We start from the raw sequence: 21,829 nt of genomic DNA, 5'->3' as shown, positions 1-21,829 counted from the left end.
ACTGTTTGACATTTGACCAACTAGAGCTGATATTTATTTACAGGAGATAAAATGACTGAAGTCCAAATGGAGCTGCTCGTCAGCAGTATGACTCAGTTTTTATTCTTCTTTGGCTCTGTCCTCAGACAGAACTGATTCTGATCCATGTTCAGAGAAATCAGAAAAACACAGCTCGGGCTGTTTAGTGGGATCCATCAGAGAACTCTATTAATGAACAAACGCACTCAGTGTGTCAGGAAATGGATAGCGTCTGTCAGCACCACAACAGAAATTAGAAAACGTCTTTGTGCTTCATATTTTCCTTTTCAAAAGTGTGTCATTTCCTGTTATTTCATTTTCAAAAGAAGGAAAGAGCAACACTCCAGAGTTGGTTCATTAATTTATTGGATTTGCAGCAGAAAAGTAATTTACGAAAGCTTTTATCTAACAATCAGTCTGCAGATGAACACTAGGCTGCTATTTTACTACACAAAAAAACACATCAGGGTAAATAACCAGGGAACCTTTATCCCCAAAATGACCCGCAACACTACATTATCTGTATATTCTCAGACTCTCATCACAGATTACATGAATATAGAAATGATAAAGTCCACTACAGTAGATTTTAAAGACCTCATTCTTTTGGGTCAAAGTAAAGAGTGACAGTTTACTCACAATCAAGGTGACTGACTGCAACAAACCCAATCTAAAGTTATATAGTGTAAAATATATTAGAAACCATTCCAAATACTAATTCCGCTTTATATTGCATATTTCGATCTATAGATTAATTTCTGTTTCCCCTATTCTAAGTAAAAGTTAGTAAGTCAGATTTATAAGTACCTGTTAGATAATCACAGCAGAACCATTGGTGTGTAAAGTTGCTGTGTGTACACACAGGTTGTGTACATCGATGTGTGCGCTCAGTGTGTGCTGTATCTGCTGTTGTCTCTGGTCTCAGTTGTCTTGATCAGCAGCTTTGGAGCAGGAGAGCTGCTGTTGCTGTGATAGCCATTAGAACTTTTAGTACCTGGAAAGAGAGAAAGGGAAGGAAAGACAGCGAAACAGAGAAAGCCGAGTCACCAACCAGTTAAAGAGCTTTTCTGTTCTGAGTCATACCTTCAATTCAAGTTTCATTTCTTTAAATGTGGTGACAGCAGGATATCTGATTCTGATCCCAGGACCAGACAGAAGCGGCTGATGTTGCATCATGTGAAAACATTAAAGCGCAAAACAAGAAATTGAAAATGTTTCTGTCCGTATTGTTTCATTTCACAGTGTTTATGGGGTCTGAGCTCACATTATTCAAACCAAAAAAGAGAGTGCTCTGAAGAATTTAGTCGAACATTCTTTTCCATTCATCATTTGATGCCGACAGCACTGAAACTAACAACTACTTTCATCACTCTGCAGATAGTCTCCACTGATCAATTGATAATTGAAAATTCATGAACATAAGCAGAAATCCATTATGTCGGGCAGCTGTTCTGCAGATGCACTTTAAAAGGACTGACATTAGTGTATTTGTGACTGTGATGTTACAGGCATGGCGAGGCGTCAGTCTGGGTGTGCGCTCCACGGCGCCTCCTGGAGGACTGTCTCACTTACTGTAGTGGGAGACGGCCTGGACGTTGAGGATGGACTGCTGTCCAATTCTGCAGGAGAGGAGACGGACGTCAGTTGGTTTGTTGGATTGAAGACAGACAGACAGAGTCCCTTTACCTCCGCTCACCTGTCCTCCTCTCCTTCCAGCAGCTTCCTGTAGGTGGCGATCTCGATGTCCAGAGCCAGTTTCAGGTTCATCAGATCCTGAGGAGGTGAATTCAGGAGGACGTGACGCCGAGCGTCTTCTTTTGGAGATGATTGTGCTGTTCTGACCTGACCTGATCTGTCTGACCTTTTCGTCCATCACTCACCTGGTACTCCCGCAGCTGTCGGGCCATGTCCTGCTTGGCTCTCTGCAGAGCGTCCTCCAGGTCTCTGGTCCGGGCTTTGGCTTCCTTCACAGCCAGCTCTCCACGCTCCTCAGCTTCAGCAAGCTGGTTCTCCAGACCTCCACGCTGAGGGTGAAAGGACAGGAGCAGGGACTCATCCACTGTGGATCTGAATAATCTCATCAACAATGTCAGCATCACCTGATCGGTTACCTGAGCCTTGACGGCTTCTATCTCACTCTGCAGTCGGCTGATCAGTCGGTTCACCTCGCCCAATTCTCCCTTCACGATGCGAAGCTCGTCTCCAAACTGACTGGCCTGCACCGACATCTGGTCGAACTGCAGAAGATAAAGAGATTCACCTAATAATCATCATCGCTTTTCTTGATTTTCACATCTGTCCGGTATTTCCTCTCTTTTAGCTCTGTGTTTGGTCTCCACCAGCTGCTGATAGAAACATCTAGCTCTATGAAATCGTGGATTATGCTCCCATGATGTGAGATATCGAGCTTCTCCTGCAGGCCTGCATCATGTAGTGATTAATACAGACTTGCTGTGAATGTTTGATTCCTGTGTACAGGTCGTCTCCTCCCTCCCACCTTGCTCTTGTACCAGGCCTCCGCCTCTTCTCGGCTGCGGGCCGCGATGTCTTCATACTGGACTTTGACTTCGGCCACGATCTGCTCCATGTTCAGGCTGCGGCTGTTGTCCATCTGAACCACCACCGACGTGTCTTTGATGCTGGCCTGCAGCTCACGGAGCTCCTGCTCAGGAACAAACACAACATACATCCTGCTGCCTTTCCTCAAGCTACAGTGTCACTGTGAAAATATGAAAAACATTTCCGATGTGGGTTTTCTGTCACTGTGAGCAGTCAATGTTTCCAAGGCGCCCAAAAATAACAACAAAGATTTCTGTTGACTCAAGTCAAAAAACAATGTCAAGGACTGTAAGGAGGTGGACTCTTTGGTGAGTCATGAGGGAGCACCGTTTTTACTACCACGCCATTTCCGTACCTCATCATAGACGTTACGCAGGAAGTTGATTTCATCAGTCAGAGCTCCCACTTTGTCCTCCAGATCTGCCTTCACCAGGTAGGCCGAGTCCACATCCTGAACACAAACACCAGGTTACAGTCACAGACAGCCATAAACCTGGACCTGGACTCTGGGTCATTCTATCTAATGAAGTCTATGGGAAAATGTCCCTCCTCCTCCTGATGTTTCTTTTTTCACTAGGTTCGTTTATCTGGTCAGGTCAGGTCAGTCTTGGTCTCCAGGTGGATAACTCATTTGGTTTTTTATGAGGCAGAAAAAGGAAAGAGGCTACAAAATCCCCCCAGTCCCCTCAAATGACCTGCTGTTCAAAGATTTCCGAGGAGGAAATGATCCAGGATGTATCGCCAAGATAAACAATCAGTGGCTGTGATTTTGGCCCATTAAAATACAAAGATCCTGCATCCTCACATGAGGACATTTTGGATTATTGCCACCATTACATTCAGTAACAATAAATAAAAGGCAAAAAAAATCTGGCAGGGTTTGTGGAAGAAGTGAATCAAGTGTGTGAATAACTGTGATGTATTTGATTGATGTCCAACCAATAATAACAATAAATTCAGCTTGAGTCAGTGTTAGTTCTGATCATTTCCACACCAAGTCAACGCTCCTGCTGTAAGGAGAGCTGCCGAAGCTCTGATGGGAGCGACCATCAGGACAATAAACCGGTTCGTCTTACTCACCACACCTGTAAAGTCTGAATGTGTGTGTTTGTGCTGACCTTCTTTAGAATAACAAAATCGTTCTCCAGGTTGTTTCTCTTGTTAATCTCGTCCTCGTATCTGCAGCAGAGACGCGACAAACAAAACTCAGTGTGACGTCACAGAGATCAACTATCGTCGGAGACATTACTGACTTGTGTTTGTAGTCCTCCACCAGGCCCTGCATGTTCCTCAGCTCCCCGTCCAGTTTGGTCTTGTCGTTGTTGACCAGGTCCATTTGGCGCCTCAGGCCCGCCATGTAGGCCTCGAACAGGGGCTCCACGTTGGACCGGCCCACCCCCTGGCCCTGCAGAAGCTCCAGTTTGGTCTCAAGCATCTTATTCTGCTGCTCCAAGAAACGCACCTGAATCATGGACAGAATGAGCTGAAGAGGATTCTGTGTCTTTATTTCTTCTTCTTCTGTGTTTGGAAATTGGATCTCTGACACTAAAACTAATATTTAATAATCTAATAACTCATTGATTCGTTGAAGAAATAAGCGGCAGTTTACCCAGTAAAGAAAATGGAAATCAGAACCTGCTGCCACAGATTAATTTCCGTCCTCGGATAAACAGGTTGAATCCAGCTCGATGTCCTCCGAGCTGGTATCTACTCAGCTCCAGTTTCCTGCCTGCAGCCCCCCGACACAAAGGCCGTGTTCAGCCTCCCCCGAACACTGAACCACTCGGGCTGACCCGGTTCATCAGGTTACAGCTCGGCTCAATGGGGCGGAAATAGGACAGATAGCTTAAATATCCAGTGGCTTCAGGGTTTAAATGGCTCTTTTGCTTTTCAGAGTTGAGAGTTAGACTTTCTGGAAGTAAATATTATTTTATTTCCCACAGATTTTTAAAGGCTCAGTGATTTCAGCTGTTCATCATCCAGCAGCTCAGACGACTTAATTTCTCTGTCCGAAGAACCAGCTGACCTGCTTTAAAGGGGAAACCCAGAGAGTTGCTGCTTTTTCTTGTCTTTTGTTTTTGGTTGATTCAGATCCTGAATTAAAACAGATTGTAGGTTTAGTTTAAACGTATTAAATCAGCAATAAGTTTAAAAAAAAAAAAAAAAAAAAACTATCAGAGTCTTTTTTAATTAAAAGGAAAATAACTGTTGCATGACAATTTCCAAAAGATAATCAAACTCCACTTTTTGTTTCTAGTTGTGTGTCGTTTCTGTGAACTCTCATCAACCATCTCATTTACAGACAGAGTCTGAATCTTTGCTTTGTGAAATAGATGAAAACATCCTTCAGACATCAAACATGAATTCTACACTTTGACACCAAGCAGGGAAACATATGAAGTTAATAATGTAATCATCAACATTTACCATAATAATGCTATTCATTATGTTTCAGGTCCTTTGTTGTCATGTAATTGCTTCCATACAGTGTGTGTATATGTATGAAACAGCATATTTGTTGTACATAATGATCACCTCTCTTTATTCTGAGTGTAAATTTCATATGTTCCTCTGAATAAGAAACATGACATGAATAAAATATGTTCATCTGTATAAGAACAGGAGATATCACAGCCTGAAACCTTCCAGCTCCAGATTAAATCAGTGAAGACTGGGCCTCTTTGTGCTGCGTTCAAATCAGTCAAACTGCTAAAAAAGAGAAAGCGGTGAAAAGGTTAATTTTGTGCGTTTGGACACTTGGACCTCGGTGCAGCCTGCCGCTCCTGAAGTGTCTCTGCTGATGTGAGAGGCCAACAAAGGCTCCATTGTGAGGCTGCGTTACCGACTCCGTGAGAAAGTGGAGATGTTCCCTAAGTAGAGTATCGATGTCGGACATTATCAGAGCTGGGAATGTGTTTGTTCACCAGCCGACGTTTCTTTGGATTCTACTCATCAGGATCAATGTTATTCTGCTGCTGCATTATTGACAAACAGCCACATCTGATACTGCACCTGCACAGGTGGTTTCACTTTTCCTCATCAGATCCTGAACCAGGATCTGGATCAGCTGTTCATTTGAACTTTGGTGACATCTTAATATTTATGTTGAGTTATTAATACTGTGATGACAGATGTTTGATGTTTCTCTTTTGGAAACATCTGGATCTAGATGAGAATCGGACTGTTGTCATTTTGGATTTTGTTGCCACCTTCATCACATTTTTCTAAATCTACATTTCTTAGGTTTTCACTTAGAGAATGAAACCAGCTGATTCTCACTTTGATCCTGATACTTTTGGATGTTTTTTTCCCGTTCAGGTTCCGTCTCTGCCCTTTACCTTATCGATGAAGCTGGCGAATCGGTTGTTGAGGCTCTTGATCTGCTCCTTCTCGTGGGCTCGGCTCATGGACAGACTGGGGTCGATCTCCAGGTTGAGGGGGGCCAGCAGGCTCTTGTTGACCGACAGGGAGGCCAGCGGGGCCCCCAGGCCGGCGTGTTGCCCGTTTGCGGCCGTGTACAGAGAGCTGCTGCTCAGGGAGACTCCGGTGAAGCCTCCCGGACCTGGACCAAAACCGCTCAGCCTCCTGGACCCGCTGCTGCTCCGGACCGAGTTACTGGAGCTGATCCTCTTGGTCCGACTCAGGCTCATGATGGAGGATGAACAGGTTAATAAAAAGACTTTCAGGAAGCTGGTGGAGCAGAAAGGGAAGGACAGCGAGTGCAGCGGAGGAGCAGAACAGGTGAGTTTAAAGCGTGTGACCGCAGCGGGGGGGCTCAGGTGTCTCTGGGCCGGGGTGGAGTTAACAGAGGAGTCACATATCAAAAACAGATCCTCACGCCACAGTTTCTCTTTTCTGTCCCAGCTGGTTGATCAGATCAGGCCAGCAACCTCCTGAGACACAACGTCAGTTACACAAACACAACAAAAACACCTTTAATGACGTCACTGGGCAGCCTGTAAGCTGTTTGTCGGCCATCTTCTTTTATTAAACCAGAACAAACCGGATTTGGAGAAGAAGGTGGGGCTGACCTGCTCTGTTCTCTGTGCTGATTGGATGGTGCAGCCTGTCAATCATTTAAAACTATCATTCAAAAAATGGACGTGAAGCAACACAACGAATGAAATCTGCTTTAATGATTGACTGGAAACAGACACACAAAGGAAAAGAGAAACGCTGCAGACAGACTGGAAGTCTCTCAGAGCTGACGTGTTGAGTCAGTTGGTCCGACGCCTTTTCTGGATCGGCCCTTTCTTCACTGCCGTCGTCTTCCTCCGTGATGTTTCTGTTCAAATCACATTCAATGACACAGAAATATACAATCGACCAAGAAAAGATCTGCAGTATGAATATAAAACATATTGTGTGTGATAAGATTAGAACGTCAGTTCAGTGAAACCAAATATAAACCTGAGAATACCTTTCTGCTGACCCTTCAGCCTGACCTCCACGGGGTAATGGTCGCTGATCCGCAGAGCCTGGGCAGCAAAATGAAGACAGAACAGTCCACAATCCGCTTCATTCAAACCTTCTGGATTTTAAGAAAATGACAAACTCTTTTTTACTTCTTCATCAGTCAGCTTGAACTGTTTCTGGAAGTTGAAAGGCTTGGCAGAGCGAGGCACGATGGCCGACAGCATCCGCTGTCCGTACAGGACGATCCTGGAAATGGGAAAGGAAAGGCTCTGAAATCAGCAGCAGGAGAAAACGTGTTTCGTTTCAGTTTGTGGGGGAAGAAATGAACCAGTTCGACAGTATTTTGTGTCACCTGTCGTAGCAGTTTGTGTTGTTGTTGCTGGATGTGGTGTCGGTACTGTCAGCTATCAGCCAATGGTAGGACTCGGAGCGGATGCGGATCTGTTTCATCTTCTTCTTGGACAGATAACGTCCTCCTGCGTTAAAGTCGCCAAGAATCACGATGTTCTGCAGAACAAGTAAAAACGGTAACTGAATTACAGCTGAAAATACGGTGACCTGCTCTGTGCTCCTGATTGGACGGTCCGGTCTGTCAGTCACACCGTAGCCCCGCCCCCTAACCCCCATTTAAAAAATGATCCGACCTACATCCATCTTCCAGCTGGTCCTGACAGCTTGGACCACGTCGTGCAGCTCGTCCAGCTCCTTCAACACGTCTGACGGTTTGGTGTGGACCGGGACCAGGACCAGGTCTTTGACAGCTGGAAGACACAGCTGCAGTTTGGACAAAAAGGCTGACGCATCTGGACAAAACAATCTGAAGGTATGACATACCTGTCGAAGGACAGCTGAAGCAGAGGATGCAGGGCTCTCTGGCAAAGGCGTCTTCGTCTCCGGGTTGATTGTCTTCATACTGGTGCCAGGCTGTCAGTGTCACCTCTTTGGACCTGAGACACAGAGGGACACAGAGGGACACATAGAGGGACATAAAGGGACACAGAGGGACACAGAGAGCCACATGGAGGACACAGAGGGACATCGAAGGGCACAGAGGGACATAAAGGGACACAGAGGGACACATAGAGGGACACAGAGAGCCACATAGAGGGACACATAGAGGGACATAAAGGGACACATAGAGGGACACAGAGGGGCATAAAGGGACACATAGAGGGACATAAAGGGGCACATAGAGGGACATGAAGGGACACAAAGGGACATAAATGGACACAGAGGGACACATAGAGGGACATAAAGGGACACAGAGGGACACATAGAGGGACACAGAGGGACACATAGAGGGACACACAGAGGGACACAGAGGGACACAGAGGGACACATAGAGGGGCACAGAGGGACACATAGAGGGGCACACAGAGGGACACAGAGAGCCACATAGAGGGACATAAAGGGACACAGAGGGACATAAAGGGACACATAGAGGGATACACAGAGGGACACATAGAGGGACACAGAGGGACACATAGATGGACATAAAGGGGCACATAGAGGGACACAAAGGGACACATAGAGGGACACAAATGGACACATAGAGGGACATAAATGGACACAGAGGGACATAAAGGGACACACAGAGGGACACAGAGGGGCATAAAGGGACACATAGAGGGACATAAAGGGGCACATAGAGGGACACAAAGGGACACATAGAGGGACATGAAGGGACACAAAGGGACATAAATGGACACAGAGGGACACATAGAGGGACATAAAGGGACACAGAGGGACATAAAGGGACACATAGAGGGATACACAGAGGGACACAGAGGGACATAAAGGGGCACATAGAGGGACACAAAGGGACACATAGAGGGACATAACGGGACACAGAGAGGGATACACAGAGGGACACATAGAGGGACACAGAGGGACATAAAGGGGCACATAGAGGGACAAAGAGGGACACATAGAGGGACACACATAGGGACACAGAGAGCCACATTGAGGGACACAGAGGGACATAAAGGGGCACATAGAGGGACACAGAGGGACACATAGAGGGACACACATAGGGACACAGAGAGCCACATTGAGGGTCATAAAGGGACATAGAGAGACACATAGAGGGACACAGAGAGCCACATAGAGGGACATAAAAGGATACATAAAGGGACACAAAGGGACACAACGGGACACAAAGCGACACAGAGGGACATAAAGGGACACAGCGGGACACAAAGGGACACAGAGGGACACAAAGGGATGTAAAGGGACACAAAGGGATACAGAGGGACACAAAGGGACACAGAGGGACACAAAGGGACACAGAGGGACATAAAGGGACACAATGGGACACAGAGGGACACAAAGGGACGCAGAGGGACACACAATGGGACACAGAGGTTGTTCGAAGTGAAGTTGAATCAGAGACAGCAGGACTCTGGTGGAGAAAACTCTGGAGAACTTCTTTGGTTCTGAGCAGAGTTTGTCTCCAGACCTGGACCTGGACTCTGGGTCTGGAAAGCCTTAAACCTTCATTCTATCTAATGACCATCAGGGGGCGAAGTCGTATTGTATTGAAGTCTATGGGAACAACATTTCATCATCTGCTGGTTTAAAAAAAACCGAGATGGCAGACCTGGCGGCTTCAGTCAGGTCGTGCTCCTGGTTGGAGTCACCTAAAGGCCAAATGTCACGAGAACGTCCTCCACGATGAGGAGGGCGGAGACCAGGTCCAGGCTCCGCCCACTCAGCTGCTCTCTGATAAATCTGGACTCACCTGTAGAAGCACACAAACTGCTCCCGGTAGGTGCCTCGTCCCAGCGGGATGCTGGAGACCATCTCGTAAGGCCGTCCTCGGCTGCATCATTAAAATCATTATTGTCAGGATGAACTCAGCTCCGGAGTTTATGAAGCAGCACGTCAGTTTTTGTTTTTCTTTTCTGTTTCAGTTCTGTTTTAGATGTTCGGAGGACTCACCCGGTCTGGTTGACTTTACGGTGTAGCTCCTCCATAGCTTTTCCAGTCCGATCCACCACCTCCAGGATGAAGATGATGCTGTACCGACGGATGATCTGGAACAACACAGTCGTCATGTCGACCAGCGGTCACACAGGACGCCCCATTGTTTGACTTCCTGTCAGTTACCTTGGTCAGGTGGCTTGAGATCATCTGGTCCCTCACTTTTGTCAGGCCCAGCTTCTTGGCGTTGAAGGCCGCGATCTTCATCCTGACTTTATTCTGAAGAGCTGGTGGTGAACAGCGTTTTAGGGGATTAGTGGATCACTCCACTTTACTGTAACTCAGGAAAAAGTCTGAAGAACACCAGAGCACAGATGTTGTCCACAGAGTGAGTCGAGCTACAGAAACCAGGCATCGATAAATCTGAGGGACGACAACTTCCCCAGTCTGCAAAGACCCGTGGACAAAACCTGAGCAGGCTGGAGAGGAAGGCGAGCCAGCGGGCTGCCCAGTCCAGCAGTCCAGTTCACCCAGACATCTCCGGGTCCTCTGGGTCGTTCCCATGACCGCTGCGCAGTGTGACCCACCTGAGCGTTCCCCTTTAAGCAGGTGGCCTTGTGGGTAATGTGTGACGTAGTCAGCACGTAGCCGTGTTGTGTTGTGTTGTTTGTATATGTTCTGTGACTGACTGGAAAGTAAAAATTCAAACTGCAGCGTGGTGAGTGATGGACTGAGCTACAGCACGGCAGCCTATGTAACCTGGTACAACAAAACGTTTCACATTTCCACCCCCTCCAAATATCAAAAACACACTTTAAAACGATCAACCATATATGTAATGTTTATGAGAACAGCTAAACCTGCCGATGGCTGTCACACCATTTCTACCAAATAAGACAAAGTTTCATCATCTGCTTGTTTGGTTGCTTTTGTTGTCACGTCACACGCATTATTGAGACAATGACAGAAACTTTAAATTCTTTAAATTTAAATTTAAATTCGAACAGGTAAAACTGACCGGATTCATCAGTAACAATGTCGAGTTGACAGACACACCATGAAAAGAAGTTCTGCTGCTGAAAACATTTTTCCTCCAAAAGTAAGAAGAAAAACTTACCAGATGAACGAAGCGTCCAAAGTTGAACTGAGACTTTTTGGTAACGGAGAGGAAGTTTGTGTTACGAATTTATGAAGCTGATAAATAAAACCATTCACACACCCAAAGGTTATCTTTTATCAGGACTGGTCAGCATTTCCTGTTTCTGCAGCTTGGACACTAAAACCACAGAGTTCAGCTGCTGCTCAAACTGAGAACTGTAAAAAACAAAGACCCACCAGTGAAATGAAGTGAAGTCCTCAGCCGGCAAACTGTGAGTGAGCTTCTGCAGAGATCAGGCTGATTTAAATAAAAGACGGAGTGATTCATCACTTCCTGCCTGGCGGCTGAGCAGCAGCAGAAAAAAATGATAAATGTCACAGAACTAAAAAACTCCTGAGCAGATCTTTAAAATGTTTATCGACTCGTCATATTTCTCATAAAGACGCTTTTCAAACCTCTCATTTGTTAAGTCAATCTGAGTTTGGAGCAAAACTGCAGCATAGTGGTTTGAGCTGTCGAGGGTTCGGTTCTGTGTGGAGTTTCCATGCATTACATAAAAAAAAAAAAAAAAAAGCAACTGGAGGGAAAAACTCAGACTGTCTACAATTAAGACCCATTCATGGTTGTCATGGCAACCGCCTGAGTGCGGTTTCCATAGCAGTAAATTGGCTGATTGGCTCTTTAAGGCATTTTCTGTTTGTGTTTTTGCTCATATTAAAGATTCTGTTCAGTCCCGTGAATCTAACTCTGCTGAGGGACCCCCTCTGTCAGGGGCCCCACCCTGAGGACTGAAGGACCGTGAAGCTTCGATGTGATCAGCACACAAACATTCACCTACATCAGCAAAGTTTTGGAACAACAGACAACGGATCATGTTTTCATGTTCATGTTTATTTCTGAGGACTCAAATTCAAATCTGCATGATGTGAAAATGAGAGTGGCCTGAGGGCCGGTCGGCTGCGGGGACCGTCCCATCAGTCTCTACTGAAGCTCCACCTCCACGGGGTAATGGTCACTGATGCGTTCAGCCTGGAAGACAAATAGTTCAGAAATGATTTTTAGGAGCAGCAAAATGGAAGAATGAGTTTTTGCTCACTAACTTCATGTTCTTACATCTTGGGCAGACAGATGGTACGCTCTACTGAAGTTGAAAACACGAGCTGAGTTTGGAACAACAGCATTGTTCATGCGTCTTCCATACACCACAATCCTGGAGACAGAACGTCAGGGGGTCAGTTAGTTTACAGCGCGAGTGTCCTCAGGAAACATGATGTAAATATACCTGTCATAGGTGTAGTCATTGCTATCGCTTGTCGTCGTGTCGACATCATCATCAATCAGCCAATAGTAAGGACGGCACCTCATTGGAGACTCATTGGTCCTCTCTGAAAGGTAACGTCCATCTGCGTTGAAGTCCCCCAGAATCATGATGCTCTGCAGAAACACATCACGGATAACTGCAACGAACGCTTTATTTCCTCCACAGTTCTGCAGAATATTTCTATCCAACTCACGTTAGATCTCCATTTTCCCCTCACAGCTTCCACCACATTGGCCAAAGCGTCCAGCTCGAGCGCTGCATCTACTGGTGTGCTGTGAACTGGAATCAGGATCAGATCCCTCAAAGCTGAAGGAAACAAACACACAGTCAGACCTGAGGTTTGTGTCACCTTATCCAGACAGCCAAAATCGATGATCAGTGGTTGGTCACAACAAAGGTCAGTCAACACAACCAGTCAGACAAAATATTACATTTCACAATGTAGGAGCAAACTATAATCTGAAGAAGACATGAACACTTGTAATAATTCAATTCAGCTGCCAGAAGGCACAGAGATTGCTGGGAAAAATTTCCCATCTCTGTCCATGTGTAAATTACTTGGATTTTAATATTAAATCGCCACATCGGCGAGATTTACTGAATCTGTATGCCATAAATGCATGTTTCTGATTTTATCTTCATTATTTCCGTTCCAGCTTCTGTGGATTTCTCGGGTTTCTCTCTCAGTTCTACGGCCCACATCAACGGGCTGGTCCAAGAGCTCTGGGCTGAACATGTTGGCACAAACACACACACCTGTATTCAAACATCTGAACTTCACAACGAAGGGCTCTCTGGCCAGCACATCTCTCCTCTCCTTGTACTGGAACGTGTCCACCAGATCCACCTCGCTCTCTCTGTGACAGGTGAAATGTTCTTAGACAGTTCTGTTTTATTCCTTCATTCATTTTAACTTAATTGGAGAAAAGCGTCTTCAAACCTGTAGAAGAAGACAAATTTCTCCTTGTAATTGCTGCGCCCCAGTGGTATGCTGCTCTCCATGGTGAACGGATTCCTTCGATTTTGTCTGAAAAACCAGAAGCATCCAACCTTTATGTCCATAAACATTCACAGCTGATTTTAAAGGTCCTGTTGGCCAATTGTGAAGCTCAATGTCTGAGCACAGACCTGAACCCAGAAGCTGCAGCTGATTTATTGTTTCGCTAACATTAGCTGTGCTGTAGTCGTGTTAATAATGGCAGCTATGAAGGAATGCTGCCTCCCCTCTGCTCAGAGATGAGAGACAGTCAACGTTAGTCCACGTTTGGAGGACTCACCTGTGCTGGTTGAGTTTTGTGAGGAACCTATCCATGGCCTTGCCACTAGAATCCAGCACCTCCAGCAGCACCATTACACTGTAACGAGACACAATCTGCAAGAACAAAAAACACACTGAGCCGTGGAAATCCTCATTATCCTGAAGAAAAGACATTTTCTGTTAGCATCACCCATTTGACTGTCAGCCATCTTGGTTAAAAAAAAAGTAGAAACCAGATTAAAAGGAGAAAGTGGATCTGATCTGCTCCTTTCTGTCCTGATTGTTGGATGGTTCAGCCTGTCAGTCAGACAGTAGCCCCGCCCCCTAGCCCCTCCCCTTTCCCTCTAAATGAACATCATGTTTTTCAGACTGAGACCAGAAACTCACCAGGGAGGAGGAGGGACATTTTCCCATAGACTTCAATACAATCAGCTCAAATAGGATAGAAACAGGCTGTGGTTCGGCACAGTGACTTACCTCGATAAGAGTGTTCAACACTTTCTCATCGTTGATCCTGTTGATTCCCAGTTGTTTGACATTAAAGGCCGCGACCTTCATGTCATCCGTTGTTTGTTTCCTGATGAACTTTTCTCTGCACTCCAACAGACACAGGGCAGATATGTCTTCAGCTCAGAAGACCACAGAAACCACGTCAAACCTTTTTGGGGCTTTGGGCGTTTTCTTCACTGAAAGAGCTAATTTCCTGACTGACAAATTTTTTTCTAAATCATAGCTTCAGCCTCTTTGGTGAAATGAAGAAATCTACTTTTTTTATGATACTAAAACCGTCTTAATTCAGTCATTCTCCTGTTTTCCCTGCAAATGTTTGAAAAATGTTGCAGATATTCATCCAAAACAAATCATATCATCACAAACACAAAGAAAAAACTAATTCCCAGTAAAATGTGCTGAAAGTTAACTTCTAAAAGCAGCTGATGAAGTTCAGCTGCTGCGTCCAAATATGAACTGCTCAAAAAGAAAACTGTAAAAAACAAAGACTCACCACAAAAAGACACCAAAGTGTTCAGCCGGCAAACTGTGAGTGAGTATCTGCAGAGATCACACTGATTCAAATAAAAGACGGAGTGATTCATCATTTCCTGCCTGGCGGCTGAGCAGCAGCAGAAAAAAATGATAGAGACACTGCAGAAACACAGAAAACTAAACATGAATTACATTCTGTACTCAACCTGCAGATGAATCAGTCACAAATATTTGTGTGAAAAGAAAGAAAGCTCAAAGGAACTCCAGCTGTCAGAGAAATCAAAAACTGATTCAATTTATCTGATTTTGTCTCACAGCTGTTAAAACGACGGGACTTAAAAACAAATCTCAGGGACTCCTTCAAAAAAGAAGCGGGAAGCTTCTGTATTTGAACTGCTCTTCACTTCCTAACACACACACGAAAAAGGAAACTCCTCCTGATTCGTTCCAGTTCAAACATCAGATGAATAACTTAATGTGACTGAATGAATTCACATAAATAATAAAGACAGACTTTGGTGAAATAATGTGACGGTGATCACTTTGAGTCATTTAGATCAGGAATCAACTCCCTGTTGGTTTAAATCAACCAATCGAATGAAGCCAAACTGGAGTCGACCAGCCACGGCAGCCACGTTCCTGCAGTCCTTCATCTCTGTCCCATGAAGACACAATGACTGTATCAGTTTATGTTCATACTGTCTACTCAAGCTACAATAGTGTGAGGGCTTTCTTTTTTTCTGACAGCGAGCTTCAGGAGAGTCAGTCTTCTTCAGAAGGACAGTCGGAACATGTCAGGTAAAGAAAGCTCTCAAGTGCACTGTCAGAAAAGAGAAGACCTCACACTATTGTATAGATGCATATTCACCGAGTAACCACCCAGACACACACACACACACACACACACACACACACACACACACAGACGACGACACAGCGTGGCGTTTTTACATTAAAGTTATTTAATTACATCAAATATGGAGGGAAAAAAAAGCAACCGGAGGGAAAAACTCACTGTTTACAATTAAGACCCATTCATGGTTGTCACAGCAACAGCTTGGCTGGTTGCCATAGCAGTAAATTGGCTGTTTGGCTCTTTAAGGCAGATTCTGTTTGTGTTTGTTTTTCAGGCTGAAACGTGAAAATGACAAATTTATTGAATTAAAACTAGGTTTCCCAGAGAGATGCACGTTCAGGTGGAAATAAGGACAGATGCTGCCGAGGATGCTGGGAACATCCTGGTACTTTAGATCTCTGCTGGAGGGGGTGGAATGTTTCAGGAGCAGAGCATCATGGGAAGGTTTTTACAGCGCAGCATTAATGTACACGTGAAAACTGTGATGGTGGAGTGTGTCTCATCCTTTATCCTCCGTCATGTTTGTGTTAACAAATGTCATCAGAGAGGAAAACAACCGTCTGGTCCGAGTTTCCTCCTGATGACGTTTAGAAAACAGATGACGAGCCCAAACGTCTTGTTGTCCAATTTTCAGAAGTCCAACATGTTCATTAACGCTTCATTCATCTTTGCAGTTATGTGTGTGTCTGTCACTGCTCGCTCTGCTGTGTGTCCGTGATGGCGGAGACGGCGCCCTGGCCTTTGCTGACGTCGCTGATACAGGCCCACTGACCATCCATCGACTCCTTCCACAGCGTCACCTACAAAATAAACGTACAGTCAGCTGATCATGCCCCACGAACCAATCAGATCACAGCGTCAGACAGAGCGGTCAACATCAGGTAAAATCACCTTGTTGTCTCCTCCTGACACGGCCAGTATGTTCCCGGTGATGGACCAGCTGACGTGCCACACCACGTCATTGAACTTGTGGAGCAGTTTGGCTGTCCAGGTGTTTCCTGCCGGGTCGTCACACGTCCAGATGAAGACGCGTCCGTCCTGGAAGAAGGTGAGAGGAAACAGTGAACAGATGTCCAGATGATCCAGACTGATCACGATGACACCTGTTATGAACAGAACTGGCTCTCTGGCTCCACCTGGTGGTTCAGGTCAGTTAATCCACTTCAGACCAGATTCAGTTAGAAATATTTGATTTAAAGGCAGAAACAGGAAGTCCCACCTGAGAGCAGCTGGCAATGGTGCTGGTGGGAAGACCAATGGACGGAGCCCAGCCGACGTCCCTCACCCAATCACTGTGAGCCTCCAGCTTCTGATCCTCTTTCCACTGGCCGTCTTCCTCTCTGTGGAAAAATATAAATATCAGAATACTGAATAAGAGGCAGATATTAGTCTGGCTGTGTCACCATGACCTGGATGGATGGTGACAGTCCAGTGAGAGTCCAGGAAACATTTGGGAATCTTGTCTAACTAGACTGAAGTAAGACACCCGGAAACCTTGTTTGTACTTCTGTCAAGTAGCTAAAGTTATGCCAAAGGGCAACACAACACACACAATGTTGAGAACAACCGATTACCCGTTGGCTAATCTCCAGAATTAACGATATTAAGAAATGTTCTTGGATATTTGGTCACATCCCTTGGGGAATCGAGACGGCCAGACAATCTGGCAAACAAATTCTGGCAAATACTCCAACTGCTCGAGCAATTGTGGACTCTCACTCACACACGACACCTCTGAGTTCTGTAACATTGAGATATCCCTGACTCTGTTGTTTTACTGTTTGTTTTTTCAGTAAAGCATTTTTACTCCATATTTTCTTAATCACTAAACACATCAGGGGAAAAAGAGAAGTAAAAGTGGCAGTAACGTACTTCCAGAGTTTGACCAGGTTGTCACAGCCTCCAGACACAAAGCGTTTGACGTAGTTCGGTTTCTGTCCTGACGGCTGGTCAATCAGGCTGCCTGGAACCACAGCAGGAGCCCAACTCACAGCGTTGCAGCCAATCTGCAGGACAGCAACTCATTTATATACCAACACAACTAAGCAGAACAAGATTCACTTCACAGCACGATGGACATGAAACAAAGTGAAGAGTCTAAACACTCACGGTGTGTGCGTTACTGATCTTCTTGACGTCCCACTGCTGATCTCCAGTAAACGTGAGGAGGGAAATGGCGCCGTCGGAGCTGCCACAGGCCAGGATCAGGCCGAAGTCGTAGGGGCCCCAGCAGACAGAGTTCACTGCAGACACACAACAAGAGAAACAAAAAACCAAAGTGAACTCAGAGAGGAGAAACAGACGAACTAGCTAAACGCTGATGAAGAGCTCAGGTATGATGTGAATTCATGCTGACCAACCTGAGGACTCGTGTCCCATATATTCGTACATCTTGTCCCAGGCTCCATTCTCTTCCTTCCAGATGATGACTTTACGGTCGTAGGAACAGGATGCAAGGATGTTGCCGAACATGGGGTGGGCCCACGCCACCTGCCACACGGGACCTTCATGGCTACACAAACACATTTACTCACATTTGATCCAAGTCACTGGGTGTGAAACCAAACACTCTGACTTCTTCAGCTTTGGCTCTGGTTCATTTGTGACACTCTGGTTTCTTACCCTCTGAGGTCTGCGACCAGAATCTGCCCTCCGTTTCTAACGTCGAAGATCTTCACAGTGCGATCAGAGGAGCAGGTGGCCAGTCGAGTCCCGTAGTAGTCCATCTGGGCATCATGCTTAAACACACAGAACAAGACTTTAAACCTGCAATAATGATGTTCACTCTCTTTTATCTGAGTGAAGTGAAGTAAAGCTGTGAGCGGAAACGGAGCAGCAGATTCTTCTGACTCATTCTCTTCACTGCCACTTATCATTATCTTTATAACAATGTCAATGACAAGGTCAATAATATCACCCTCTAACTTTAATCATTTTAGTTTCTGATCAACTGCTGATCTGTTTATCGATCACTCGGTTCATGATGCACAGAATGTGTCTGTAAATCACATCGTCCCTGAACTCAGTCTGAAGTAACAACAAACACACAACAAAAAGTTCAGCACACATTAATAAGGTGATTATTGTCTCCTGCTCACGCCTCATTGTGTTGGACCGTTTTCTACATATAACAGATGAACAATAAAAGCTAATTCACCCACAGAGGAAGTTCCCTTTACTCAGAAAATCACTGAACGATAGCATTAAACTATAACCATTAAAATAAAGACAACTGATTCCAGCTGTAGTTGATATAAATAATAAATAATCAGACAGCATTAGGAACAACCTGTGATTGTGTATTTGTGTTGATTCAGCTCTGACAGCTTTTTTCCATCACTAGCTCCTGTCTGTTAGCTAATGCTAACGTTAGCAACAATCCCCAAGACTTACAATCATGTCCTCGTGGGAGGTGTCCACCGTGTTGATGACAGAAACCTGAAAACACAACAAACAAAAAACTCACTTTTTTTGTATCACCCACAAAACGCAGACAAAACTTTAACTGTTAGCTCGCGCTGCTAGCATGTCGGCTAACCAGCTAGCTAGTCCTTCACGTCAGCAGCCGTCAAAACGTCAAAAACACACAAACGTTATCGTCAACGTCATCAAAAAATGAAATGTCACCAGACTCACCATGTCTGCAGAAAAACCAGAAACTAACTCCAGAAAATAAATCCCTGTTTTTTTCTGGAGATTAATCCTCCGATTCACCGTCCGATCCGACGTGGCAGCAACCTCAGTCCTACTGGTTGGTTCTTCCGGCGGAAACGACACTCTCCGACCAAAGGTTCCGCATCGGAAACAGCAGACGGTGGGACTTTTTTCTCAGATCATCTTTGTCTTTAAATTTATGCCGAATTCACTATTAGATGTTTCAGCTTCTGCTTATGTTATAAATGTGCAGGAAAATTATCACCATATATCTGTGACACCGAAGAAGTCTTTAAAACTGGATCTTTTCTAGAGAAGTTCTGAGGTGACTTTTACTCTCTCTCTCTCTCTCTCTCTCTCTCTCTCTCTCCATATATATACATATATATATATACTTATATATATATATATCAATATATATCAGCTGATGTAAGGGCAAAAGTAGCTAGTAACGAGAGCATCAACAGAAATGTAGTGGAGTGAAAGTAAAAGTATCCACAATAAATAATACTCAAGTAAAGTACAGATACTCAAAAACTAAAACTGTTTTTAAGTAAATTTGCCTCCTTACTGTCCACCCCTGACTGTACTTGAACACTGCACTATTATTATTATTATTATTATTATTAATAATAATAATAATAATAATAATAATAATAATAATAATAATAATAATAATAATAATAATAATAATAATAATAATAATCATAATCATAATAATAATAATAATAATAAAGTCCACCAGATGGCTCTACAGTCCCTCAGTCTATTTTTATCTGGTCTGCCCCAGGATCAGGTTCCTGAGCTGGGCCCTGATCCCGTGTCCCCTCCCTCTGTCCCCTCCCTCTCGCCATGTTGTCAGGCTGAATCTTCTGTCTGTCTAACCCTCTTGACTTTAATCGCAGTAAAAGTGTCTCCCAGCCGGAAACAGCTGTCGAAGTGTCAACATGTCGGGTGTCTCCTACCACATCTCCAACCTGCTGGAGAAAATGACCTCAACGGACAAAGACTTCAGGTAAAACCCAAACTGACAGGAGACACTTTAAAGTCCTGACTCATTCACCGGCTGGTGTTATGTGCGTGTGTGTCTGTCACATGTCTGTCATCTTACCTTAAAAAAAAGTTGCTCTGATTTAGAATTTGCTTTTCTATCAACATAAAAGTCTTTTTTAATTGTTGATGATTTTCTTTTTTTACTTTAAAAACTTTCTTTTTTGTGTAAAATATCTGAAAACGCTGATAAATCACTTTTTTAACTCCCCAAAGACCAAAGTTGAGAAGGAAGAATCAGCAAATCTGCATTTAAACTCACAATTCAAATACAAAATAAGATGGAGATTCATTTCCTGCTTCCACATTAAACCAGCTTCAACAAAGTGTGTTCACTGTGTGATTGTCGTCTCCTTCTGTTTCTTCACTCTTATAATTCAACAACACAAAACCAGTTTAATTGTCATGTGTGTCCAGGTTCATGGCCACCAATGACCTGATGCTGGAGCTGCAGAAGGACAGCATCAAACTGGACGAGGACAGTGAGAGGAAGGTGGTGAGCATGTTGCTCAAACTGCTGGAGGACAAGAACGGAGAGGTTCAGAACCTGGCAGTGAAATGGTAACGCACACATTTATTATTATTACTGACTTCTTTTCTTTTGTTTCAACTTCCTTCTTTTTTCTTTCTGCCCCTGAAAAGATGAAAACACATTAACATTAACATTAACTACGTAAAATTCTTCAGTCTCTGCTGTAAAATGTCTTCTGTTGTTCTATTCTATTTCATGCTTTGTCACTTTCCCTTCTGCATTTTGTTTCATCAAGTAAAAAGAAAAAGATGAAAACAAACATCGATGTGAAAATGTTTGTGGAGACGTTTGTGTTTATCGCCACACGGTTGGTGTGTTTGGTTCGCAGCCTGGCGCCTCTGGTGGGTAAAGTGAAGGAGCCTCAGGTGGAGACGATGGTGGACACTCTGTGTTCCAACATGGTGTCGGACAAAGAGCAGCTCAGGGACATTTCCAGCATGGGACTGAAGACGGTGATCGCTGAGCTGCCGCTGTGTTCATCAGGTGAGACACACCAATGTTTAAATGAACTATTTGGAAAGTGTGAAAATTTTGTGATGTGACTGAACAGCCTTTTCAGCCTTTTTAATCACTTTGTCGTTATTTGGTTTTAAACTCTAAACTTTTAAAAAAATCTTTTTTGCTATTTTAACTATAATCCTCGATGTTTCCTGAATTCTGACGGCCTGAAAAGGCGCAAAAGGACTTTATTTTGGCCGCGTTGCCTCTTAAACTGTCCTCTGGTCTCCATCCTGCGGGTTGCCAGGTTTGACTCTGACCGCCAGCGTTTGTAAGAAGATCACCTCCCAGCTGATCGGTGCCATTGCCAAACAGGAAGACGTGTCAGTGCAGTTGGAGGCTCTGGACATCCTGTCGGACATGTTGGGGAGGTAATGACATGAGACATGAACATGAGAAACACGTCTCCGTGGCGACGGCAGAACAACACAGAGAACAGAGAAGTTTCCCCAAATCGTCAGAGCAGAGATGATTCATTATGATCCAGAGACCTTTTCTGGAAATAAGTTAAACTACATCAGGTCATTGTTCCCATCTGTTAAAATGTTTTTCACCAGAAAAACTAACAATAGCTAACAAATAGAACTCACCCACGATCATCAGCTGATCAGTCTAATCAGTCAGCTGGGAGGTGAAATGAAAGCGGTTCTGTGAATCTGGAT

General features: G+C 44.6%; 5 protein-coding genes across 8 annotated transcripts in view; 1 reads left to right on the top strand and 4 right to left on the bottom strand.

The window, feature by feature from the left end:
• Nucleotides 1-820: 820 nt before the first annotated feature.
• Nucleotides 821-6,227, bottom strand: LOC115043192 (intermediate filament protein ON3). The gene is made up of 10 exons (XM_029501439.1): nucleotides 5,916-6,227; nucleotides 3,831-4,039; nucleotides 3,696-3,756; nucleotides 2,933-3,028; nucleotides 2,516-2,680; nucleotides 2,130-2,255; nucleotides 1,899-2,042; nucleotides 1,715-1,791; nucleotides 1,591-1,637; nucleotides 821-1,012 (listed from the first exon to the last, which is right to left on the bottom strand). The coding sequence occupies exons 1-10, from the start codon at nucleotides 6,225-6,227 to the stop codon at nucleotides 906-908; spliced, it is 1,344 nt and encodes a 447-aa protein (XP_029357299.1). The 3' UTR covers nucleotides 821-905.
• Nucleotides 6,228-6,709: 482 nt separating this feature from the next.
• On the bottom strand, nucleotides 6,710-11,376 carry LOC115043569 (deoxyribonuclease gamma-like). Of its 3 annotated transcripts, none has more exons than XM_029502150.1 (10): nucleotides 11,251-11,376; nucleotides 10,102-10,202; nucleotides 9,934-10,028; nucleotides 9,734-9,814; nucleotides 7,828-7,940; nucleotides 7,642-7,754; nucleotides 7,346-7,500; nucleotides 7,143-7,239; nucleotides 6,998-7,055; nucleotides 6,710-6,862 (listed from the first exon to the last, which is right to left on the bottom strand). In XM_029502150.1, exons 1-10 carry the CDS (start codon nucleotides 11,339-11,341, stop codon nucleotides 6,795-6,797), a joined length of 972 nt encoding a protein of 323 aa, XP_029358010.1. In that variant the 5' UTR covers nucleotides 11,342-11,376; the 3' UTR covers nucleotides 6,710-6,794. The 3 variants fall into 3 exon arrangements, with proteins under 3 accessions (XP_029358010.1, XP_029358012.1, XP_029358011.1); XM_029502152.1 differs by lacking the exon at nucleotides 11,251-11,376 and adding an exon at nucleotides 11,033-11,058; XM_029502151.1 differs by lacking the exon at nucleotides 9,734-9,814.
• Nucleotides 11,377-11,902: 526 nt separating this feature from the next.
• On the bottom strand, nucleotides 11,903-14,684 carry LOC115043570 (deoxyribonuclease-1-like). 2 transcript variants are annotated; one of them, XM_029502153.1, is made up of 9 exons: nucleotides 14,597-14,684; nucleotides 14,071-14,185; nucleotides 13,613-13,707; nucleotides 13,276-13,362; nucleotides 13,092-13,192; nucleotides 12,529-12,641; nucleotides 12,297-12,448; nucleotides 12,128-12,224; nucleotides 11,903-12,043 (listed from the first exon to the last, which is right to left on the bottom strand). In XM_029502153.1, the coding sequence occupies exons 2-9, from the start codon at nucleotides 14,149-14,151 to the stop codon at nucleotides 11,996-11,998; spliced, it is 774 nt and encodes a 257-aa protein (XP_029358013.1). In that variant the 5' UTR covers nucleotides 14,152-14,185; nucleotides 14,597-14,684; the 3' UTR covers nucleotides 11,903-11,995. The 2 variants fall into 2 exon arrangements, with proteins under 2 accessions (XP_029358013.1, XP_029358014.1); XM_029502154.1 differs by having other exon boundaries at nucleotides 12,375-12,448.
• An 832-nt stretch (nucleotides 14,685-15,516) lies between these two features.
• sec13 (SEC13 homolog, nuclear pore and COPII coat complex component) lies at nucleotides 15,517-19,185 on the bottom strand. Its single transcript, XM_029502149.1, has 9 exons — nucleotides 19,070-19,185; nucleotides 18,827-18,871; nucleotides 18,056-18,171; nucleotides 17,794-17,945; nucleotides 17,543-17,676; nucleotides 17,306-17,439; nucleotides 16,653-16,773; nucleotides 16,325-16,471; nucleotides 15,517-16,233 (listed from the first exon to the last, which is right to left on the bottom strand). The coding sequence occupies exons 1-9, from the start codon at nucleotides 19,070-19,072 to the stop codon at nucleotides 16,123-16,125; spliced, it is 963 nt and encodes a 320-aa protein (XP_029358009.1). The 5' UTR covers nucleotides 19,073-19,185; the 3' UTR covers nucleotides 15,517-16,122.
• An 849-nt stretch (nucleotides 19,186-20,034) lies between these two features.
• cand2 (cullin-associated and neddylation-dissociated 2 (putative)) overlaps nucleotides 20,035-21,829 on the top strand; it is a 15,349-nt gene continuing 13,554 nt past the window's right edge. Inside the window, exons 1-4 of the mRNA XM_029502129.1 lie at nucleotides 20,035-20,102; nucleotides 20,555-20,698; nucleotides 20,998-21,152; nucleotides 21,415-21,538. Of these exons, the coding sequence (XP_029357989.1) occupies nucleotides 20,035-20,102; nucleotides 20,555-20,698; nucleotides 20,998-21,152; nucleotides 21,415-21,538 (491 nt within the window). The remainder of the gene's footprint in view (nucleotides 20,103-20,554; nucleotides 20,699-20,997; nucleotides 21,153-21,414; nucleotides 21,539-21,829) is intronic.

This window comes from Echeneis naucrates, chromosome 5 (genome assembly GCF_900963305.1).
Source record: "Echeneis naucrates chromosome 5, fEcheNa1.1, whole genome shotgun sequence".
NCBI classification, from domain to species: Eukaryota; Metazoa; Chordata; class Actinopteri; order Carangiformes; family Echeneidae; genus Echeneis; species Echeneis naucrates.
Note: the sequence above shows the minus strand (reverse complement) of the source record. Positions and strands in the feature narration are given on the sequence as shown.